Consider the following 22,545-nt stretch of genomic DNA (forward strand, 5'->3'; position numbering starts at 1 on the left):
CAAGAGTAGAGTGCTTTCTGTGATCAGGATATGACTTTAAATTATTTCCATCATGCTGCTCAACCTTAGAAAAGCCCAGATAGGTTTATTCGAGTACAAAGAGAACTAGTGTTCAATGCATATTTAAAATAACACTCTTAGGCAGAAAAATAAATTTTCTCTGACCAGAATAATAGTAAGATACTTTCATTATTCTCACCAAATTTCCTTATGAAAGATAAATTGAGCAGATGTTTTTATTTTCAAAAGGGAAAAGAGTGACACATGTCATTGGTCACAACTTAAGTAAACACAAGTCAGGAATTGAATAGGCAAGTGCCTATTGTGTATTTGTTTCCTAAATATTTTCTAAATCTGTTTCTCTCCTCTTATTTTCTCTCAGTCAATAAACTGCTTCTCATTTTGAGACCAATAGTAAATTAGTGGATAAATTATAGCCATCTTCCATTTTCCATTTCCCCTGGTAATAAGTCAAACATACATGTTTAGGATAAAAAGACTTCTAAAAAGCTGCTACTTTGGTATCAGGTCACATATCCTGCTTGCTCAGTAGTATGTCTCTTTTTCCTAGGGTTCATCAGGGTTACTGTTGTGTCCATTTACGTGGTACGCACTGAGAGTTAGCCATTGTCATCCTCTGGATGACCTTTCTTGATCATGTTAAATTTCAAGGTAGTTAAGATAACTGTATATATTGTACTATGGGGTGAAATTGAAATATCTCTAAACCAGTCACCAGGAAAGAGATCAGTATAATACTTATTGATTTCTTGAGAAAAGTTTCAAAAGTAAACCTTTCAAAATATATAGTTGGGGACTGAGGCGGCGCTGTCCCTGTCCGAGCTGCGGGAGTGAGGTGAATCCGGGCTGGGCCCGAGGTCACGGGGATAGGCAGACATGGCTTCGTGGGGGACCCTGAACCTGGCCCCTTTCCTCTCTTTGGGGAGCCAGAGGCTATTGCTTTGCTCCCAAACTCAATCGGGGCAAATGGGACCCTGTGATTCCCACTGCCCCAGTCCCTGTACCCCTCTCCTGGCCCGCGCGCCAGGCTTCTGGCCCCAGCCCTTACCCGCCGACCCTTCCCTTGTTGGCCTTTGAGCACTCCAGCCCTGATGCCACTGACCACACCTTTGGGGTCACCCCTCCTCTCCCAGTCCTCTGGCCCCAAGCCTGCTGGCAACTCAATCCAGCTCCTGCCCTCCAGAACACCTGTACCCACGGACTCCACCATCAGCTCCTCCGCTACCCACAGCACACAACCCAGCCTCTTGAGCCCCGGTCCCCTGGCACCTCTGATTGCAGCGTTTGCGCCCTGTCTCCTGATCATCTTCTTGGACCCTCTGACTCTGACCAGTTATCCAGCTCTCCTGTACAATTCCCTCTTCTTCTTCACCTGAGCTCTTGTCTTTCCAAACTCCTCTACTCGCATCCTCCCATCAGTTCTTTACTTGACTCTAACGAACCCGAGCTTTGGCCTTTCAGACCACCTTCCAGCTTGATTCCTTCCCTCTAGCCCAGGCCTTTGGCCTTCAGCATCTCACTCGCCCCATCTTCTTGGCTCTTATTTTTTAGACCTGGCCCCTCCTCCACTGCCTGAATCCCTTCCACCCTTGGTCCTCCTTGTACCTCTAAGCCTCCAGGGAACACAAGCTGGATGGGCACCTTTCTCCCCCAAATCTCTGAAATGAGATATGAAAGTGCCTGTCACTGTCTTCTCAGAAGATAGTGGGTTCCCCATCTCTGTGAGTCCCAATCTTGCTCACCTATCCTGCAAGGCCTAGCTATACCACCACTTTTCCCACAAAGCTACGCATCCCTGATCTCTTTAAGGAGACATGCCAGTGTCATCTGAACGCCAATGACACTGTTTTTCCTTCCTCCCTCCCTCCCTTCCTCCCTCCCTTCCTCCCTTCGTTCGTTCCCTCCTTCCTTGTCCCACTCACTCTCTCTCTCTCCAATACAAGTGTGGTGGATAAAAGCACTGGTTTTGGAGTGATGGACGTTAGTCCTAGTTCTGCCACTCACTTGCTGTGTGCCCTTGGGCAAGGGAAATTTCTCTGAGTCTCAGTTTCCTCATCTTTAAAATAAGTTGTGAGAATGAAATGAGATGATTCATTTATAGTGCATAGTCCAGGGCCTAGCACTTGGTATGAACTTAAAAAAATGTTAACTGTTATTGTAATTGGTTCCTGTATAATGTGCCAGGTGAGTATGAGGCACTAAGGAGTGGGTACAAAGGTGACTAAGGCACAGTCCCTGTCCCCCTGGAACCTAACCTTCTACTGTACAACAGTTTCTGGAGTTCGTGGCCTGTTTCACTGCACTGTACAATACACTTTGAGGGTGGTAACCGCAATTTTAAATCAGCTCTTATTTTGACCCAGCTTTCAGCCCTGGGTAGAGTCAGAGCTTGGTAAAGTATAGGTTCTCAGAGGAGCAGGATTGGAACTGAGCGGAGGCTCTGTTGCTCATTTTATGGAGCCCTAGGTGGAGTGGGCACGGGCAGGGAGTGAATTAAGATCATATTCACTCATACATTCAAAAAACATTTGAGCTGGGCCATGTGCTGGAGAGAGATTACCAAAACGACCCAGTCCCTGCCTTCAAGTTGCTTATAAACTACTAGTGGAAACAGGAAAAAAAGAAAAAAAAAAAATATATATATATATGGTTGGTGGTCTTTGGAGACAAGTGGTTAAGTCCTGGAATACTGAAAAGGATGGAAGAGGGCCACTAGAGAATAAACAATAACAAGCTACTTTAAAGGTATTGAAAATTATTTCCAAAACAAGAAGAATAATTCATAAACTTTTTAATTTTGCCATTGGTGCCTTTTCCTTTATAATTCTTGATAAAATCTGCCAACCCTAAGTTTATGTAGTTGCAGCAAAAGTTTACTGGTGCTTTGGCCATTATTATCTTCATTACAGGGCTAGATTGACTGGATAATTAACTCACTGGCTAAAGGAATTGTAAGATTTCGTCTTAAAGAGGAACTGTAATTTATTATGGGAAACCATTTTGAGGTAGTAAGAAGAAACGTTATTTAAAAGTGCAAGTCTTATTTTTATTTTACAATATTAACTATTGTCAATACATAGAGATGTGTCTTTGTGTTAGGATCAAATCCATTTCCAAAGTGTCACAAAGTTTGTTTTTTTGTTTTTTTTAAACTTTGGGGAACAATGTGTTTTTTCCAGGACCCATCAGCTCCAAGTCAAGTCGTTGTCCTTCAGTCTTAGTTGGGAGGGTGCAGCTCAGCTCCAAGTCCAGTCGCCATTATCAATCTAATTGTAGGGGGGGAAAGAGGGATGGGCACAGCCCACCATCCCATGTGGGAGTCGAACCAGCAACCTTGTTGTTAAGAGCACTTTCAATCTAGTTGTGGGGGGCGCAGCCCACCATCCCATGTGGGAGTCGAACCAGCAACCTTGTTGTCAAGAGCATGCACCCCAACCAACTGAGCCATCTCACCACCCACTGGCAGCTCAGCTGCAGCTCAGCTCAAGTCGCTGTCCCCAATCCAGCTGCGGAGGGCACAGCTCACTGGCCCATGTGGGAATCGAACCGGCAACCCTGTTGCTCAGAGCACGCACTCTAACCAACAGAGCCACCCAGCCACCCACAAAGTTGTTTTTGAAATACTCTAAAACTAGCTAATTCATTTCTGATTTCACAAATTTTTAAAAGCAGCTACTATTAAATTTTAAACTGTATTATGCTTCTAGGTAATTATGCGAAGTGGTCAGCCACTGACCGGTACAAATGGGAGACGGTGCAAAGAAGATGAGAAGCTGATAAATGCTACCCTCAGGGCAGGAAAGCGTGGCTATATCATTGATACCCGATCTCTCAATGTGGCTCAGCAAGCTCGAGCCAAAGGAGGGGGCTTTGAACAAGAAGCACATTATCCTCAGTGGAGGCGGATTCATAAGTCCATTGAGAGGTAAACAATTCTAGAGACAGTGGTGGACTCTTGTTTGAAGCTCATTAGACTGCGTGAGCCTGTCGCTGTTCAAAAATCACAAGTTTCGAATGAACCTACACATTAACTTAGACTAAAAAATTGACTGGCTATCCTGTCAATGTGTTTTGTAAGATAAGTAGAAAACAAATCTTGGATGCCCAGAGTTGAGTTTTCGTCAAATAGCACTCTTTCTCTGAGTCAGCTCTGAAGTTTCATCACCACAAGGTCTGCTCCTCTACCTGTATATGAACGGTCACCAAACTTACTGAACAGATATGCTATGGATAACTATATTTCCTGAAGTCAAAAGACTTAGAGATTTAATTTCTCCCATATCTACCTGTTTTCACACCCTTTTCCCTCTTGTTGATGCTTGCAATTAGTGGATTATAAGTGCCTCTGGGTGGCTGGGTGGGAGTTGGGGCTAATAAAACAATGGGATCTGTGCTGGCTTTGGGCACCCCACTGACAGCACCAGGTGGTTCTGTGGGAGTAGGATCGCAGAAGGCAGTGCTCTGACCCTCTCCCCAGTCAGATAATTCAGCTTTGCTACCTGGGTTTAATCTATTCAGATGAGGAACAGTTTACTATGACGGGCATTTTAAGCATCTTTAAATACAAGTTTTTCAATATTTAATCCTCAGGTTACTGGATAGCAAGGTAAATACTTTTACAGTATTTTTAGTTACTTTTGCTCTTGGATACATTGGAGGCTGAGTTTTTGGTTTGGTTTCTTCCTTCATTGTTCTATTTTGTTTTTCTTTTCCTTGTGTTTGAAAGGTATCACATTCTTCAGGAGAGCTTAATCAAACTTGTGGAAGCTTGTAATGACCAAACACATAACATGGACCGATGGCTCAGTAAATTGGAGGCCTCAAACTGGCTGACTCACATCAAAGAGATTCTGACAACTGCCTGTCTAGCGGCTCAGTGTATCGACAGGTAAAGTGATATTAGCATTCCAGATGGGACATGTACTGCTAACTAGACTTTGCTTTTATCCAGACATATGTTTCCATATTAACATATACCTCAGAGGCATACCTCAGAGATATTGTGGGCTTGGTTCCAGCATACCGCAATAAAGCGAGTACTGCAATAAAGCAAATCACATAAAGTTTTTGGTTTCCCAGTGCATGTAAAAGTTATGTTTACTTTTACCATAGTCTATTAAATGTACAATAGCATTATGTCTAAACAAACAATGTACATAACTTAATTTAAAAATACTTTATGCTAAAAAATGCTAACCATTATCTGAGCCTTTAGCAAGTCATAATCTTTTTGCTGTTGGGTCTTCCCTTCAATTTATAAAAAATTAAGTATCTGCAAAGTGCAATAATGTGAAACACAATAAAACAAGGTATGCCTGTATGTTAAAGTTTGTGCTGATTCTATATCCTCTGTTAAGATCATTTATAAATTATTACATAAGATAGTGCCATTCAGTTATTGATAAAGTGTGTGCAGTCTCTCATTTAATTGATAATGTTGAATGAATTGTGAACCATGCACAGATACACGTCTTTCATGACACAAGTTTTTTAAATACTAAAAGACCATTTTGTTCTATAAAATCCTTAAATTATTAATCTGCCAATTTTCCTTTTCTTAAACTGTGAAAAAGAAAAGAAGTTTTCTTATTTCTTCTCAGAGGGCCAAATTTTCCTTCTTTCTTTTGAAATATCAATGAAGGGAACCATGTAATTTTGTTACACAATAAAACGATCCTTTCTAATCTCTCAGATATCTTATTACAAATTCTTGATATGTGTAGTTATATCAGGATCTCAAGTTGAGAAAACCTGATGACAGTAATATGAAGTATATGAAGTGATTTTAGTTTATTCACTCAGTTGAAGTTTGCTAATCCTTGAGCCTTGAAGCAGAAGTCTTGCACAGAGGCAGAAGGACTGGTATAAAAGGTTGCAGAAGCTTAGCGTGCCCTTCTTATGAAGGGGAGTCCCACAGAAACAATAGGTACGTATAAGTATTGCCACCATATAGTTGTGTGGCACTTTTCTTTGAGAATTTAATTTGTTTTATTGATGCTCTCAAATTAAGGAAATATATATGTAACTTTTTATGGTTAGTGAGAAACCGATAATAGAATAGGTTGCTTAAGGTTATATGGTAAGTTAGTGACAGAACCAAGAATGAGCGGAGATTCTTGGTGTCAGCATTCCCAGGCTGTCACTGTTCTTTATTTTAGGCAAAGCTCATTTATCTAATAAAGTATGGGAGTTAAAGACCAAGGCTCTGTGGCAGAGAAATCGATAATACAGAATGATGATATTCTAATAGTAAAGGGTTTGTTTCTTTTTAACCTAAGTTTAAAAGATTTCCCCTTACATGGTAAGTACAGAGGCTTCTGTTTTCTTAGGAAACATGAATTGTAATAGACACTTATCATCATGTTGTCTAAGTTTTCAGCCTAATAACGAGATGATGAAGGTCAAGGCAACTCTAAGTGCAGAACAGTGTTTGGTATTTCTACCTTTGTTTCGTTTGCACTGGCCACTTAAGCAAACAGGGACTTCCATACTCATAGGAGAGCTTAAGGTTTTGGTTTATTTTGCCATGTTTGGTTTCCCTTTTCTGATATATATTAGCAAATTAATACCACCATAAAACTCTGCCCGTATAATTAATTACTCAGAATGTAAAAATCGACCTTAAATTAATTGAATTAAATTCAGAATATACCACAGATATCTAAGATATATATTCTCAATATACAGAGGGTGCCAAAAAAATATATACATATTTTAAGAAAGGAAAAAAATGTATTAAAGTTGTTATACTCAATATATACTGATAACAAAAGATGAATACAAGTCATGTTTCACTTCTGCAATTACAAGAGGTGCTCAAAGTGGTTACCATCAGTGTAACTTTAGTATAGATTTTTTCCTTTCTTAAAATGTATATACATTTTTTTTGGCACCCTCTGTATATTAGGAGCCTAAAAATATTTGCTCATACCCTTTGGGCTAGTCATTAGATTTCATACTAGGTTTTTAGCCTAACCATCATAAGGGAACATCAGGGAGTCTTATTTTCAAATTAAGAATTCTCAAATAATTCAGCAAAAGACAAAAAACTAAGTACATCATTTATAGTGTAACAAAAATTGGCAATAACCTAACTGTCCAGCTATAGGATTAAGTAAATTGTAGTTGATTACTTAATAGGAAATTATATAACCAGTAATACAATACATCTAAAGATGACATAGAAACATTGGAAAGTGTTTATAATAAAACTGGAAAAATAAGAAATTACCCTATGTTATAGCGATGTAAAATATATATGTACATGGGGAAAGAATTAACAGTAGTAACTGAACATGAAACTTATGAGAAAATTGAGCTTATTTTTCTTTTTTCCAAAATTTTCCGCATTATCATTTCCATATAAGAGGTAGAAGAAGGGGAGGGGAGATGTAGTTAATTTAGTTTTTGGTGTTTCCTCCCAATCTCTTTAGTATAATGGGTTCCCAGACACCTCCTAAGTATCATGGCATCATTGACACTGACTTTCTAGATTGATGATTTTATGCTGTTTTGTTTTGTTTTGTTTTCCTTTGTTTCTTCCTGTTTTTATGTTTCTCCAAGTGTGGTTCAGGACTTGTTTCCCGGATCCATTACAGTTTATGAAGGCATCTTTTATAGTCAGCTAATGGTAGAAAGGTAGAATCAAGGTCAGAGAGATACAGAAAAATAATTTTAAGTGTATGTTTCTAGGTTTGATGAGAAAAGGCTTTAATCAACCATTAAAGCAGGAAAGGTCAGTGCCTACTGTGTGTAATAAGACTGCTTTTCAGTTTTGTAAAGAGAGAATTTTTTAGCTAAAAGGTTCTGTGAAATTTGTTATAACTTAAAGGGGTTCTCGCCTTGTGAAATTTGGAACTCACTATAGTTTTATTTTTTTCCCAAGGGAAGCTCTCTTCATTTAGAGACTAATTTAGACTAAACCCAACTGGACAAAGCAGAATACATAAAACTGAAATATTGTACTCCGTAAATGTTTATTATTAACGGAGTTGACTGACTGTCAGGAGTATCCCATTTGTTCTGTGAATTTTCCGATCAGGGAAGGAGCGTCCATATTGATTCATGGCACAGAAGGAACTGATTCCACACTTCAGGTCACCTCCCTGGCCCAGATCATCTTGGAACCAAGAAGCAGGACCATCCGTGGTTTTGAGGCTCTGATAGAAAGAGAGTGGCTACAGGTGAGAAAAGCTATTTTGTGTGTAGAGGAACAGCTAATAATTGATGTTGGGACCCTGGTTTGTGGGAGTGGATATAATATATAAAATTTTGATTGATTAAAATGTTTATAAATTGTACGTTTAATTTTCTGGGGGACAAAGAATTTCTCTTCCTCTCAATAAATGTTTGTAATCTTTACTGCCTCTTAATTTCTATATCTCGCTTTGCTTGTATTGCTCGTTTGGCACTTCCTTGCCTCAGCAAACTCTTGTTAGCTGTACTTATGTTACCTCCAGGGGAATACAAAGAATGTAAAACATAGTCTTGTCTTGCAGAGCTTAGTCTTATTGGAGATGAACTGCATAATCAAAGGGAATGGGGGAATAGGGACTTGTTAATTAAGGCGTGTGCTTCTCAGGACTTCCTGCCTTTTTGCTCTAGTCTGGCTCCATCCTGTCCTCTTCCCCAGCCGGGTGAAATCTTTCTTGTTCCTGAAGATCCAGCCAAACGTCCCTGCTTTCATGAAATCTTTGGGACCTTAACCTCCTTCACAGATAAAACTGGCCCTTTTTCTCTATGCCTTGTTTCCTGAACTAGATCCAAATCAAATGACTTATTTGAGGTCAGGGAACCTTGCCTACGTCATCTGTTTATCCCTAGGACACAACACAGTGCTGTCACATAACGCTGAATGACAACTAAAATAAAGGTCTCAGAAGATTGAAATCCTCCAAGTCAGAGATCAATTTATGAATGTGTATACACTGCGTAACTTAGTAATCAATTGGGGTTGAAAACAAATGATTAGATAAATCTTGAAAGTGGAAGTATCTCTGGAGAAAAATCATGTCTGGCCCTTCTGGTTACAGTTCCGATTTATAATGTGTTAATGATGTTATGTGTGCCGTGTCCACCCTGCCTGACATCTGACCTTTATCTCAGTTTAAGGCAGACCATCCTAAATATTTAGTGAAAATCTATTCAGCTACATTCCTCATGACACATAGCAAACAAACAAATGACTATGATATACTTATATATTACCATTTTAATGGGGATCAAAATCCCATTAAGCACTGGAAAACGGTTATGGCATTATCTTTGTCACATAAAGTGGTATAAGGACTCAAAGATAAAGCAGGTCTGTGAAATCCCTAGGAGGGTGTGATTTGGGATAAGGTTGGTGCACAGGTTCTGGGTGGGCCAGAGAGCCAAATGATTCTTAAATTTCATTTCATCAGTAGACTCTTCCAGTTCTTTTTGGGAGAAGAGGGAAACTAAGGACAGCTTTCTCTGTAATGTAATAGTATTCATAAAGATCTCTTCATGACAGTAACTTTTTTCCATAATGTCATTTAAACATTTAATATCAGGAGTGACCTTATAAAGTTTGTCTATGAGAGCCCCATATTTATCTTCATTTAGGAGTGAGGCTTATGTAGCTTACAACAGCCTGCAATGCTTTGGGGAGATAGAAGGTGATAGCTGTCCTTCGTTTTGAGCTTATTCTTTGACTTGGCTCCAAATTAAACAGGCCTAGAAAGATTTCTTTTATAAGTTTATCATTACTGAAGCTCAATATTATTCCATTTGATATTCTAAGGACAGTTTCAGTTCTTACGGTGATGTCTTAACTGCACAACCTCGTTAAGTATTTGGGAATTGTTTTAAACCAAGAAATTATTCATCTAAATAGTAGCCACCCAAATTATTGGGTTGTTGGAAAAGTCATGACGCATTTTCGCAACGAAAAACAGAAAAAATACATCATGACTTTTCCAACAACCAATATATGTTCCTTTTAATAAGAGTTTCATTGCACTCATGTGGAATACTGTTAATAGAATGTGCTACAATGTGATCTTACTAAGGTATGACTATCACATTTCCATCTTTTCTCTAGGCTGGTCACCCGTTCCAACAGCGCTGTGCACAGTCAGCCTATTGTAATAGTAAGCAGAAGTGGGAGTCACCTGTATTTCTTCTCTTCTTGGACTGTGTGTGGCAGATTCTTCGACAGTTCCCTTGTTCTTTTGAATTTAATGAGAATTTCCTCATCATGCTCTTTGAGCACTCCTATGCCTCACAATTTGGAACATTTCTGGGCAACAATGAAAGTGAAAGGTGGGCATACTGCTTACATGGGGGCCATTTCAAGTTGTTTTGGTCACTTCCTAAAAGAGACCAGGATTTGGTTCTATATTAATGTTATTTATAAGATGATAGACATTATAGTTAGTATAAATTACACGAGGTGTATTCTTATTATGAACCTATCACATGCTAGGTGAGCATATCCTAAGACCTTGTTCTAATAGATTAAAATTAGTCCATGTACTGATTAAAAAGTTTTGAGTAAACTGGACAACCATTTTAAATGTTAATTTTCTTATATAGGATTATGGTATCTTAATCTGGAACAAGCCTTAATATATATTCCAACTTCACTCACCATCCAATTTTATAGATTAGGAAGGTAATATCCAGATAAGTAAAATGACTTATCCAGGGACACACAGCCAGCTAGTCACCAAAAGTAGGGCTGTAATACAGGTCTTCTTACTCCTGCTCTAACCTTTCTCTGTTGAAGCAAAGTATATAACTTTAATTCAGCATTTAAATAATATGTTTGGCTATGGACTTCTTTTTGGTGTTACACCTATTAATATTCTTCTGAACTACATTAAATAAAAGGATCACAAATAAATTTTATCTCACATTCTGATTCCCATTTGAGAGCCTACCAGTAGTGCTAATTGACAAGGGTTCTGAAGCTGTATAGGGCGGGCTTGGCCAGAATAAGTTCACTGATTGGCTAGCCATGGGCTTGGGGGTAGGGAGTGGGGGGGCAGTGCGTGCAATGGTTTCCTATCCTCACCATGCCTGATTCCTGGGGACAGAGTATGGGACTTCTATCCTAGCAATTAAATTCTAGTACTACATGGGTTCTGTGAGTATGTGGATTCTTTTTATTGCTAGCATAATTATATGCACATAATTAACTTGCATGAAGCTTATAAGTAATCAAGTAGGTTTCAGAGACAAAACTAATTTTATAGTAAAATTTCAACTTAAACAGAATTCTGTGACAATTGAATGTATTATCTTTTGGGTTAATGTAAGGTTTACCACAAATTATCTTTCCTCATTAAAATTTATTTTTTCTAAAATGTGCCTGTTCAGTTTTCATCCTGAATATTTATTCCACGATAAAGACTATTACAGAATTTCAGGATTATTATGAAGACCATTGATTGTATATGAATGTAGATTAACACACACACACACACACACACACACACACACACACACACACACACACACACACACACACCCCGTTGGGCGCAACTGATCTCACAGATTCATTGCACACAAAGATGCCGCTATGAAATACGTCTTTACTGTACGAAGTCACAAAGATGACTGGTGATAGGTTATGGTAGAGGGGGGAGATACGGAAGCGATGAGTCATGATACTTAACTATTAGATATTTGAAAATGTGTGTGCAATGAATCTGTGAGATCAGTTGTGCCCAACGGAGGGTTAAATCTGTATTTACATCAAGATACATATTTCTTTTTAATCTGTTTAGCTATTTTAAATTAAAATACAATCCCAGACATAATAAAGGACTGTGCATATAGTAACGTTCCCTGGGTTAATGTTTAACACTGAACCTGACATGACTAGATTCTGGTTTTTTCCTTCTTGCTGTTTTTGGATGCCTGTAAAACAGACTTTGTTTAGTTGTTGGTGAGAGTTGTAATGCTAATTGAATATTCTGACAGGTATGTTTATTTTACAACATTTTATTCCTCTACTAAAAATCTTGTGTTCGGCCTTATACAGAGTAAAAAAATTGTCCCATTAGGAGGAGCATTTAATAATAGTTGTTATCAATTAACTGCTCTAATGGCAATTTTCTTTCTTGATCAGATGTAAGTTGAAGCTGCAGCAGAAAACTATGTCTCTGTGGTCTTGGGTTAATAGGCCCAGTGAACTGAGTAAATTCACCAATCCTCTCTTTGAAGCCAACAATCTTGTCATCTGGCCTTCAGTTGCTCCACAGAGTCTTCAGCTCTGGGAAGGTAAGCCTTACATCCTTTGCAATCTTTTTATCCTTAGTCAAGGATGCTCTTTCAACTGCCTGTGAGTGTGTGTTGTTATTTGAAGATGGCAAGGTGGATCTGACCCTCAGACTTGTGCAAAATTATTTTTTTCATATCAGTTATCTAGTCACACCTTGTTTTCAGTACCCATTTGAGAAATTAACAGTGATTATTTACCCTTCCCCATGTGAAAACGCAATGAGAAGTCAGCAGTCTGCAACCTGGATGAGGGCTTTCACCAGAACCCAGCCATGCTGGCACCCGGATCTCAGACTTCTTGACTCCAGAATTATGTAGCTGGCATGGATCTGGGCAAAAAGATCAGCATCCCCAGAGACAGCATGTGGGAAGAACTATCGCACCTCAGTAACTGTGGTGCCCGACTATTGAAGAGGCGACAGAGGAGATCGGACAGATATACATTTGAATATTTCCACATGAATCGAGATCACAAATAAACCACAATCTTGCCATACAGAATGGGAAACTGAACGGAAGCCACTTGGAAGGTGGTTCGCAGCAAGCCCCATTTACTCCTCCCAACACCCCAGATCCACGAAGTCCCCCAAATCCAGAAATCATTGCACCAGGATATTCTGGGCCACTGCAGGAACTTCCTCCTGAAAGATTCAACACTACAGCTGTCCCTAAGTACCATCAATCACCCTGGGAACAGGCCGTCAGCAGTGATCCCCAGCTTTTAGAGGCTTCATACCCGAAACTTTTCAAGCCTGAAGGAAAGGCAGAACTGCCCGATTACAGGAGCTTTAACAGATTGCATGGCAGATTAAACACAGCTGAAGAGAGGATCCACAGCTGATCCAGACAATGTTCAGACTGGAGCATGGAGAAGAAGAGGATTCAAAATGCAGGAAAATAGCAGAAGACACACTTGGAACAATAATCAAAATGCCCATCTACATGTGTGATTAGTCCGATCAGGGAATAAGAGAGAGAATAAAGCAGAAGCAATATCCAAAGCATTAATGGCCAAGAATTTCTCAAAATTGACAAAAGACATCAAGCCTGAGGTTCCAGAAGTACTACCCGACCCAGGGAGGGTCAATGCAATATCAACCCCACAAAGGCACGCGACTGTAAATCTGCTGAAAACCAGAGACAGTAGAGCATGTTAAAGCTCAGGCATGAAAGACACATTATCTTAAAAGAGTAAAATAAGACAGGTGATTTCCCAACTAGAACTATAGAAGACAATGGAATACCACTTTTAAAATTATGAAATAAATAACCAGCAGCCTATTAAAAAAATGATTTAATGGATACAGCTACTTATAGTTTCCCTAGATAAGTTGGTACATTAAAAAACAAAATTTACCAAGTTAACCATTTTTAAGTGTATAGTTCAGTAGTGCTAAGTATATTCACATTGTTGTGAGCAGGTCTCCAGAACTTGTAAATCTCAACCTCTATACTTATTAAGCAACAACTTCCCATTGTCCCTCTCTCCAGCCCATGGCAACTACCATTCTACTTTCTGTCCCTATGAGTTTGACTGTTCTAGGAACCTCACATAGTGTTTGACTTTTGGTGACTGGTTTCTTTCACTAACATAATGTACTCAAGGTTCATCCATGTCGTAGCATATGACAGGATTTCCTTCCTTTTTAAGGTTGAATCATATTCTGTTAAATGTATGTACCATATTTTGCTTATCCATGCATTGGTCAGTGGGCACCTGGATTGCTTCCACCTTTTGGCACATAGGGGTGCAAAATAATCTCTTCAAGACCCTGCTTTTGATTCCTTTGGGTATGTACCCAGAAGTGGAATTGCTGGATCATATGATAATTCTCTGTTTAATTTTTTGAGGAACTTTCATCTATATTCCATAACATTGCACCTTTTTATAATCCCAACAATAGTGCACAAGGGTTCCCACTTCTTCACACCCTAGCCAACACTTGTTATTTTCTGGTTGGGTTTTTCCCCCCCATCCTAATGGGTGTGAGGGAAAGTACATTACTTTTTGTGTAAGAAAGTTGGTAGGTAGTTGGGACAGGAATCAATTGTAAGCTCCAAGGAGATGGCTTCTGTTTCCTTTACCAAGCAGTCATTAGGATAGGTTCTTCTGTTAAATGCTACTAAAGGGCTCATCATTCTAGCTAGGGTCTCTAAATGGACACAGATGCCACCCGTCAGTGCAGTAATGCAAGCATCCTATTGTTTGAGTGGAACAGTAATCCATACTTAATTTTCAAATCTATTCTAAAGAAGGTGTTTTACCTACATTAATTTTTTCAGACTCCTGAAGCTTATCTTCTTAAATACCAAAGGGTTTTTTTTTAATTGCCAAAATCTATATAAAATATATTAGGCATTCATTAAAGAAAGACTATAAAATACTATTTAAATTCTTTTTAAATTGAAGGTAGTAAATACATCTTTAGTCATCTTTGTATTAAACAGCGTACAGCATACACACAGGAGTGATAGCTGTTTGGTAAATTGAACTGCATTACCATGAATGTCAGTTATTATACCACGTTCTGATACGTCACGCCCTCAAGGACAATTCATGTGTGGAAAACCCCTTTGTGTGTAAAAGGACCTCAGATTGCTCTGCTTTCTTGGCTTGAGATTAAGTCTGTTTCTGTCTCTTCTCTGGATGTCATCTCACATTTTTTTCCTCTTGGCATGTCTGTCATTAGCTGCTTCCTTCCCCCTCAGTTTATGCTTTTAATCTTATCTGTCGAGGTGTCCTCTAGTCAGATTTGTGGGGAAATGGCCTCAGATAGTCTTAAGTTTCTCTGAGTCTGAATATTAGTTCTTTGGGGATTTGGGGCTGCTCAGAACTTCTCTTTACTTTGATTGTTGTAGACTATCACAGGTGCAGGATAAGTGATCTCTTAAATAAGAGATTACAGCTATATTCTTGTTTAAGACTTCTGGGACAATTGACCTAAAATTGACCACTGTCATGCTTAATAACTGAAATGAGAGACTAGCTACTTGGAAGAAAAGCCAGATTTGGGAGTTGAGTGGCCTGCAGGATGATTTAACTAGTTTTTAACCAAATCTTATTGAGAGTTTAGGGATTACATGATAGAAGGAAACCTCTGTTATATGAATGAATTCCTACTACTCTATTAAGAACGGAGTTTCCATATGTGTTTAGTGCCTCCTCAACTTAGAACTGGAAGAAATTGTATGTTAAGTGAAATCTTCTCGGGGTAGGTATATGGGATGTATAAATGAGACTACTCTTTAGCCTTAAATGTCTCTCTGCTGTTTATATTTATATCATAGTTAACCATCAATATTAAGTAATTCCTGTACTGAAGAACAGGGTTTTTAAAATAGGCTCTTATATTTTTCTTGTAGAAAAATCAACACAGGTCAGTCCATCTTTAAGCTATGTTTCTATTTTAACTTTCTAATGGAGAGTAGCATTTGGACATATATAGAAAGACTCTTTAGGGCCCATGGAAGTTTGGTTTATGGAACATGTTTTAATGAATCATAAAACCTTTGTGAACTTGTCAGCTACTGACATGTTGCAACCTGGAAAGTTTTTGTACCTCCTTACTTGAATATCTTTCAGCCATTATTTGGGGATGATATACTTAACACAGGGTCTGTGTAGAGGAAAAAATGTCTTCTTTTAGTCCATAATAAAATGATGATTATTATGTGGGGAAAGATGCATAATTATCCAATTATGGCCTGAATAATTGGAACACTGCCTCTTAAATAACAAGAGAGAGGGAGAGAGAGCGCTGAAGTTTAGGCTTTTAAATAAAGATTTGTGTAGTTCTGCTTTTATTGTAAAACTCATTTTTTCAGTGAAAGTGATTTCACACATGTAGGAGCTCTTAGAGGTCTGAGTGAAGTTCTATAATTTTGAAAAAAAAAAAAAGATTTCTATTATTAAACTGGAAAGTTTATGGCATTATAAATTATCAGCTTGTTTTCCTGAATATATCAGAGAACAATATTTTGATGTATTTCATTATTTATGGGGGTTTTGAAGAATTAATAAGCATGTACATAGAAATAGTGATTTCTTGAATATTATATTTAATTATACTCTTTCAGTACATCAAGATTCCTGTATTTTTAGAGTATGATAAAACAGATGTGAATTGTGGAAAAAAAGAAAAAATTAATACATGGTATTATATATTACCCACAATTTTAATGTTAATCCATTGTATGTATCTTTCTCCCTTCTGTTTTCCTTTCCTGGATTCAATAGGTATTTTCCTACGCTGGAACAGATCCTCCAAGTATTTGGATGAAGCGTATGAAGAAATGGTTAACATCATTGACTATAATAAGGAATTACAAGCAAAAGTAAATATCCTTAGGAGGCAGTTGGCAGAACTGGAAACTGAGGATGGGATACAGGAGAGTCCCTGAAAGATGTCCTCACTCCCTCCATACGCACCCGTAGCCCACTTCTCTCTCCTTTTGCCCTTCAGCTCACTTTTACTTAATAGCCTTGAACTTAAGGCTTTAGATGTGAGAACCCTCCAATGTAATGGATTTCTCAATAATTTATGAACGAAACTTACCATCATTACTCAATGTTTCATGTGGCCTATTGGGCCTCCTCACTTTGGGAACAGGAAGGAGGTGCTAGTCATTTTATTTTGTGTGAATCAGGTGACCCATGTCATGCCATTTTGTGTTATACACCGTTTTATCATAAGCTTTCCTCTGTGTCTACTTTCCAGACAGTGCTCCAGACCAGTCAAAGATATGATTAATCTCTTTAGGAAATATTTGTCAGTTTCAAAAAGGATCAGACGTTTAAACACTTGGAATATAGAAACATTTTTCAAAACTGAAATGGTGGAGAAACCAAGAATTTTATGTTTAACGTGCCATTTCCGATACATTTGCCATTCTCTTTCAAATAGTTTTGGACTAACAAAGCTGAATTCATTCTCATCCTCGTTTGTCAAGAAAGGAAATTCTGAATATTTATTAAAGGTAAATCATTTTACAAGGGCAAGAGGTATAGTCGTCTGATATTTACATTAAGAAGTAAATTTAACAGTAGACACTAAAAGTATGTGCAATATAGAAATAAAGTAGGAATTTGTTACTGATATGGTATTGTTACTATTGAATTGGTTTTTCAGGTTTTGACCATACATATTAAATGTATATCAAATGCCGGATGTAACATTAAACCATCATTTATAATAGATGTTAATTTGCTATAATTAAGCTACAAATATGGTTTTCTTAAACCAGAGATGCACTGCCCTTGTCCGAAGTTCGTATTGCACTGGTTTATGTATGTATGTGTATGTTTTATTGTTTTGTTTTATTTTTAAGTATTCTAAGAGTTTAATACTAAAATTACATCTTTTATGTTGGCTTCAGCCTTTTGAAAATTGATCTTGACTCTGCTGACTTGTCCATTATATGTTATCAAATATATTTTAAGTGGAGGTGAGAGTTTATGACCATGATGCAGCTATGTTTTAAACTTCAGAAACAGATTTGAAATGTTTCAATGTTACAGAAACGGTGATGACTATATTAATGCTATGCTAGTTTATGCCTGCAACTCTAAAAGTTAGCGGTTCAATGCTTTCCATGTACATTTCTGGTTTGTGGCACTGCTCATTTAAACAAATACTATCAATTCTAGTTATCCTTTAAATGGATAGTTGAAGAAGAGTAACCATGAATACTGTTTCCACTCCATCTGTATATAACCATTTCAGTGTAAAGCAAACCAAAACTGAACCCTGCTTTAGAGATATGTATTGAGCTAAAAATGTAATTTAAAAAAATTGACTCTGTCAAAATCTATGGCCATATTCAGAAGCCTTAGAAAATAGCAAATTCTTTCTATCTCCAGTTTCCCAAGCTTCATTTTTTTTTTCTGTTTCCTCAGACTTGTTGCAAAAGGATGAACACAATTCATAGTCAGAACTCTCTTTTGGTAAATTTGCCTGCCTTCTCCTCTAAACTCAGTTTTATTCTTGACTTCTTTTCTTGGCTATAGTTATGAATCACAGGGCATAGAAGCCCTCACCAAAAGGCTGAGGCAAAGGAACTACGGAGATGAACTGTCTTGCAATAGATACCTCTGTGTTGGGTGAAATGTCTGTATACCTTCTAAGGAGGAAACACCCTAGCTTTTTTATGGCCCCTCAGAATTGCCTATTGCATTTTTTCACACAGCTGACATTTTTTTTCCCCCTAATTTTGTCTCCAGACTAGATATGAAGAAGGAGCCTTGTTCTTCTCAGTTAACGGACCCATGAGGAAAGGCATTTAGATATATATGTGTATGTGTGTTTGTGTGTGTGTGTGTGTATATATATATATATATATACATATATATACATATATGTATATATATATGTATATATATACATATATATATATATATGCATACATACATATATATCTTTAAAATATATATCACTTTCTTTAAAAGTGATTCCCACTGGTAATATTGATTAGCCATAGGGCTTCCATGGGTGAAAACTTCAGAGAGAGTTTTTTTTTATTAGGTTTGGACATGGAGAAATTGTACGCTATCATTTACACCTGTCTTCCTGAAGAGCATTTTATGTGTGAGCCAGGGTACAATAGCAAAGTGTTTCAATTTCTTTTTATTTCTCTTATTGAGACAACAATCTTAAGCTGTTTTAGACAAGTTTGCATTTTAGTATTAATTTATAATTAGGGATTATCCAAACTTCAGTTCTGATGATAGGTTGTAAAAACAAACTTTGGTATCAGTGCACTTTTAAAGGGGTCATCTAATAATGCAAATATTAAAGTTTTCCCAAACTCAAGCAATCTGTCAAAAACAAGTGTATTATCAATATAACTTGAGGGTTTTTAGTAATACTATTGAGTTACCCATTCCTTGGATGAGAAAAATAACTGCAATGGATATACTCATGAGAAGATACTTTTGAAACATTAAGTTTGGAGAATTGTCTTTGATAAATGTGGCTTTAAAAAATTGAGTGCAGAGAGTGGTGGCAGAATTAATGGGAATAAAGCAAGCAGAAATTGTAAAATCTTATAGGAGTAAAACAATATAAATGTGTTTTATTTCTAAGAAAACTGAGGCCATTGAAGCAAGATTTTTAAGTGATTTTGAGCAAAACTTTGGAAGACAATAGATAGTTATTTCAGATCCTTTGTGGGGAATTTAAAAACTTTTCTTTGAACTCTGAAACCTCATTTACAGAGGTGATATGTCATTGCTTTTCATTTTAAAGAATGAAATTTAGTGAGATGTTAGTCTTTGATTCAGTTAGTATTTATGTTAACTAAAAAATCAGTATCATGGAAAAGATTTGGCCAGTAGTTGTCTCTTGCTTGAAAAATAGGAATGTTTTGCTGCATTTTTTAAAAATCTGCTTAAAGATATAACTCCTGTAGTTAATCTGGTTTCAGATTAGCTATTTTAATTTTAAGTCTTGAGGAGGATATCAGGTTCACTTATTATCAGGCTTTAGCCTCAGGCAAACGTTTTGGGATTTACTCATATCCAGATTTAGTGAATGAAAACAGTATAATGAGGACTCTTTATCAGAAAATTATTTCCTGGACAAAGAAAACGGGCAGTTTTTAGAATAGTTGATCCTTTGTCCTTGCAGCTTTGAAATTTACCAGGGAATGAAGTCATTCGGTACATCTAATACAGGTTTATGCTATACCTCAAGACAACATAGATAAGTTATTTCTTATTTAACATGAGTCAGATCTTTTTCCCCCTCCAGAGCTGATAGCCTAAGTTATTACCAGATAGTATTTTTGTGTAATTCACCATCTTAACAACAAAAAAAACATTAAAAGACTGACTTCTCCATTATTTTCTATTCTCAGACAATATAAAAGGGTACTTTTCTTATAATATCAGTTTTCTAACTTTTGTTTTATTGAACAAAAGTACTTTTACCTTCACTCAGTCTTTATAATCTATTGTCCACAGCATCTTCTTCCTTTACACCAATAGCCCAGAAGAGACTCTCTGAAACTGAACTTGTTATCTAAATGTCTTCCAAGAAAAACCCAATGTCCTATTTTTGAACTACACTGTGGGACTGTAGTTTGTGCTTAAGTTAACGAAAGATAGTAGGGCTCACGATAGACACTACTTTGCCCTGAAAAGAATTCCTGATGAGAGCTTACTGACTTTTAGAGCCATTCTGTTAAACGACCTGTGAGTATACACAGTAACTGTACTTGTGATTTGTAATAAAAACAAGTTATGCAACACTGCCTGTGTCTGTCTGCCCACGACATTTGTTGCACTTTTAAAATGCACATCTTTGGAGCGGTGGATTATTCTACGCGAATACACCCTGCGTTCTGTTGTTTAGAATCCTTATAGCGCTATTACCATCTACACTAAAAATGTTGTACTTGCACAACTTAGTGATTAAAAAAAGAATATGTATTTCTTCAATAGCGGGTATTTGAATTGTACTCTTGATATATTTGAATGTGACTCTTGGAATTAAGTGCACTATTATTCATGTCTTACATAATAAAATTGCACTGTACGACAAACGTGTCTATAATGTATGCTTTGCTAAAACCTCAGAGTGCTGTAATGCACAGGTTTCTATTTTGTGAACCTGTCTATATATAGGCTTCAGGAAAAACGGAACTTTTGTAAGTCTATGTAACATTTTAATATTATTTATAATGTTCCCGAAGTGATAAGCTCACTTACGAGTCATATGTCCTAAAACTGGAATCATTCATCTTTAGTTGGCTGCTTTGTCAAGCTTGGTCTACTGAATCAAGAAATAGTCTTGTCGAATGTGGAACTGTTATTTTAGTGTGTGAAATTTGTGTGTGGTGTTCTCCATCTGCCACAGAAGACTGTTGCACAGATGCTAGTGTTAAATTTCTAGACAATGGTAATAAATTTTGAATATATTCAAATGATGGTAAATTAAATCTGTAGGCTGACTTTAATTTTTTTTTAATGTTTGCGAAGGTTACAATTAATATATATATATATATATATATATCTTACATTTTGAAAAAATTCAGATCCACAAAAAGGTTGCAAAATAGTACAATGATTTCCCATATACAGTTCACCGAGATTGAATAATTAACATTTTTTCACCTTTGTTTTAATGCTCTTGTGTATGTGAGTATGTGTATTGTTTTGTTGAAACATTTGAAGATAAGCTGCAGACATCATGACCTTTCTACCTAAGTACTTCACATGTATCTCCCAAGAGTTAGGAGTATGTATTATACATAATACTTACTCAGTATGCATTGATATGGATATATCAGTGAGAGAAGAGGGAAACATCCTCCTTAGAGTAGATTGCCAACAATGAAACGTAGAAAGAATGATGAAATTAGAAAGTCACTATTTGGCAATCATCATAATTGATCTAGGCAGTCACCACAAGTGGATGTTAAAACTAGCTGGAGGATGTTTCTGAGAAAAAGGACATAGTCTCAAAGTATTTTTTCATAAAGTACTTATTAGTTACAAAGGGGAATATAATAACTTCACAGTGAAGAGAACCTGGTAGATATCACCAGGTTAATTATCCAAGCACAGTTAATAGCACTAGTAATGAGACATATCAATACCATGTGCCTTCTGATATGATCTAAGAACACAATATCACTTTTGTGGTATTTTTGCAGAAAAAAACAAAAAACTACAACCTGAATCTAATTACGAAGAAGCATCAGGCACACTTAAATTGAGAAACATTCTACAAAATAACTAGTCGGTATTCTTTAAAGAAATTATGAAGCTTATAGAAGGAATGGAAAGACTGAAAACCTTTTTATAAGTTTGAAATTATTTCAAAAGCACAAAGTGAACAGAAAACAGCAAATGGCATTCATACAAAGCTATAAAATTAAAATGAGAAAATATTTCAGCTAATAAAAATTATCCCCCAATAAATGAAACATTAAACAGAAGCAAACTGTAACACATTGCAAAAGGAACATATACCTTTCAACAAAACTTCCAGGCATGATAGGAAAAAACACCTCAAATGAGAAATTACAAAACTCAGAACAGAAACAGACCAAAAACAACATAGGAAGGTAGAAAACTAGAATTAAATGAATTCAGGAAAGAATTCATGGAATAAAGGCAAGTCATCTTAAAGATGAAATTATAAGGTACTCAAGGGAGACTGGGTTCAACTGCACATTTATTAAAGAGCATTGAATAAAAGTATAAAAGGCCAAGAATGCCCGCGATGGTTAAGAACTGGCTTGGGACGCCAGAGGGCCCCAGTTCGGATC

General features: G+C 37.1%; 1 protein-coding gene and 1 pseudogene across 1 annotated transcript in view; both read left to right on the top strand.

Moving 5' to 3' along the window:
* MTMR9 (myotubularin related protein 9) overlaps window positions 1–17,557 on the top strand; it is a 41,621-nt gene extending 24,064 nt beyond the window's left edge. Inside the window, exons 5-10 of the mRNA XM_019636188.1 lie at window positions 3,729–3,946; window positions 4,748–4,909; window positions 8,063–8,204; window positions 10,088–10,308; window positions 12,122–12,273; window positions 16,511–17,557. Coding sequence (XP_019491733.1) covers window positions 3,729–3,946; window positions 4,748–4,909; window positions 8,063–8,204; window positions 10,088–10,308; window positions 12,122–12,273; window positions 16,511–16,674 — 1,059 coding nt within the window. The 3' untranslated portion in view covers window positions 16,675–17,557. The remainder of the gene's footprint in view (window positions 1–3,728; window positions 3,947–4,747; window positions 4,910–8,062; window positions 8,205–10,087; window positions 10,309–12,121; window positions 12,274–16,510) is intronic.
* On the top strand, window positions 12,410–13,584 carry LOC109379552 (myozenin-2 pseudogene; annotated as a pseudogene).
* Window positions 17,558–22,545: the final 4,988 nt, after the last annotated feature.

Source organism: Hipposideros armiger, unplaced genomic scaffold (assembly GCF_001890085.2).
Source record: "Hipposideros armiger isolate ML-2016 unplaced genomic scaffold, ASM189008v1 scaffold_27, whole genome shotgun sequence".
Classification (NCBI taxonomy): Eukaryota; Metazoa; Chordata; class Mammalia; order Chiroptera; family Hipposideridae; genus Hipposideros; species Hipposideros armiger.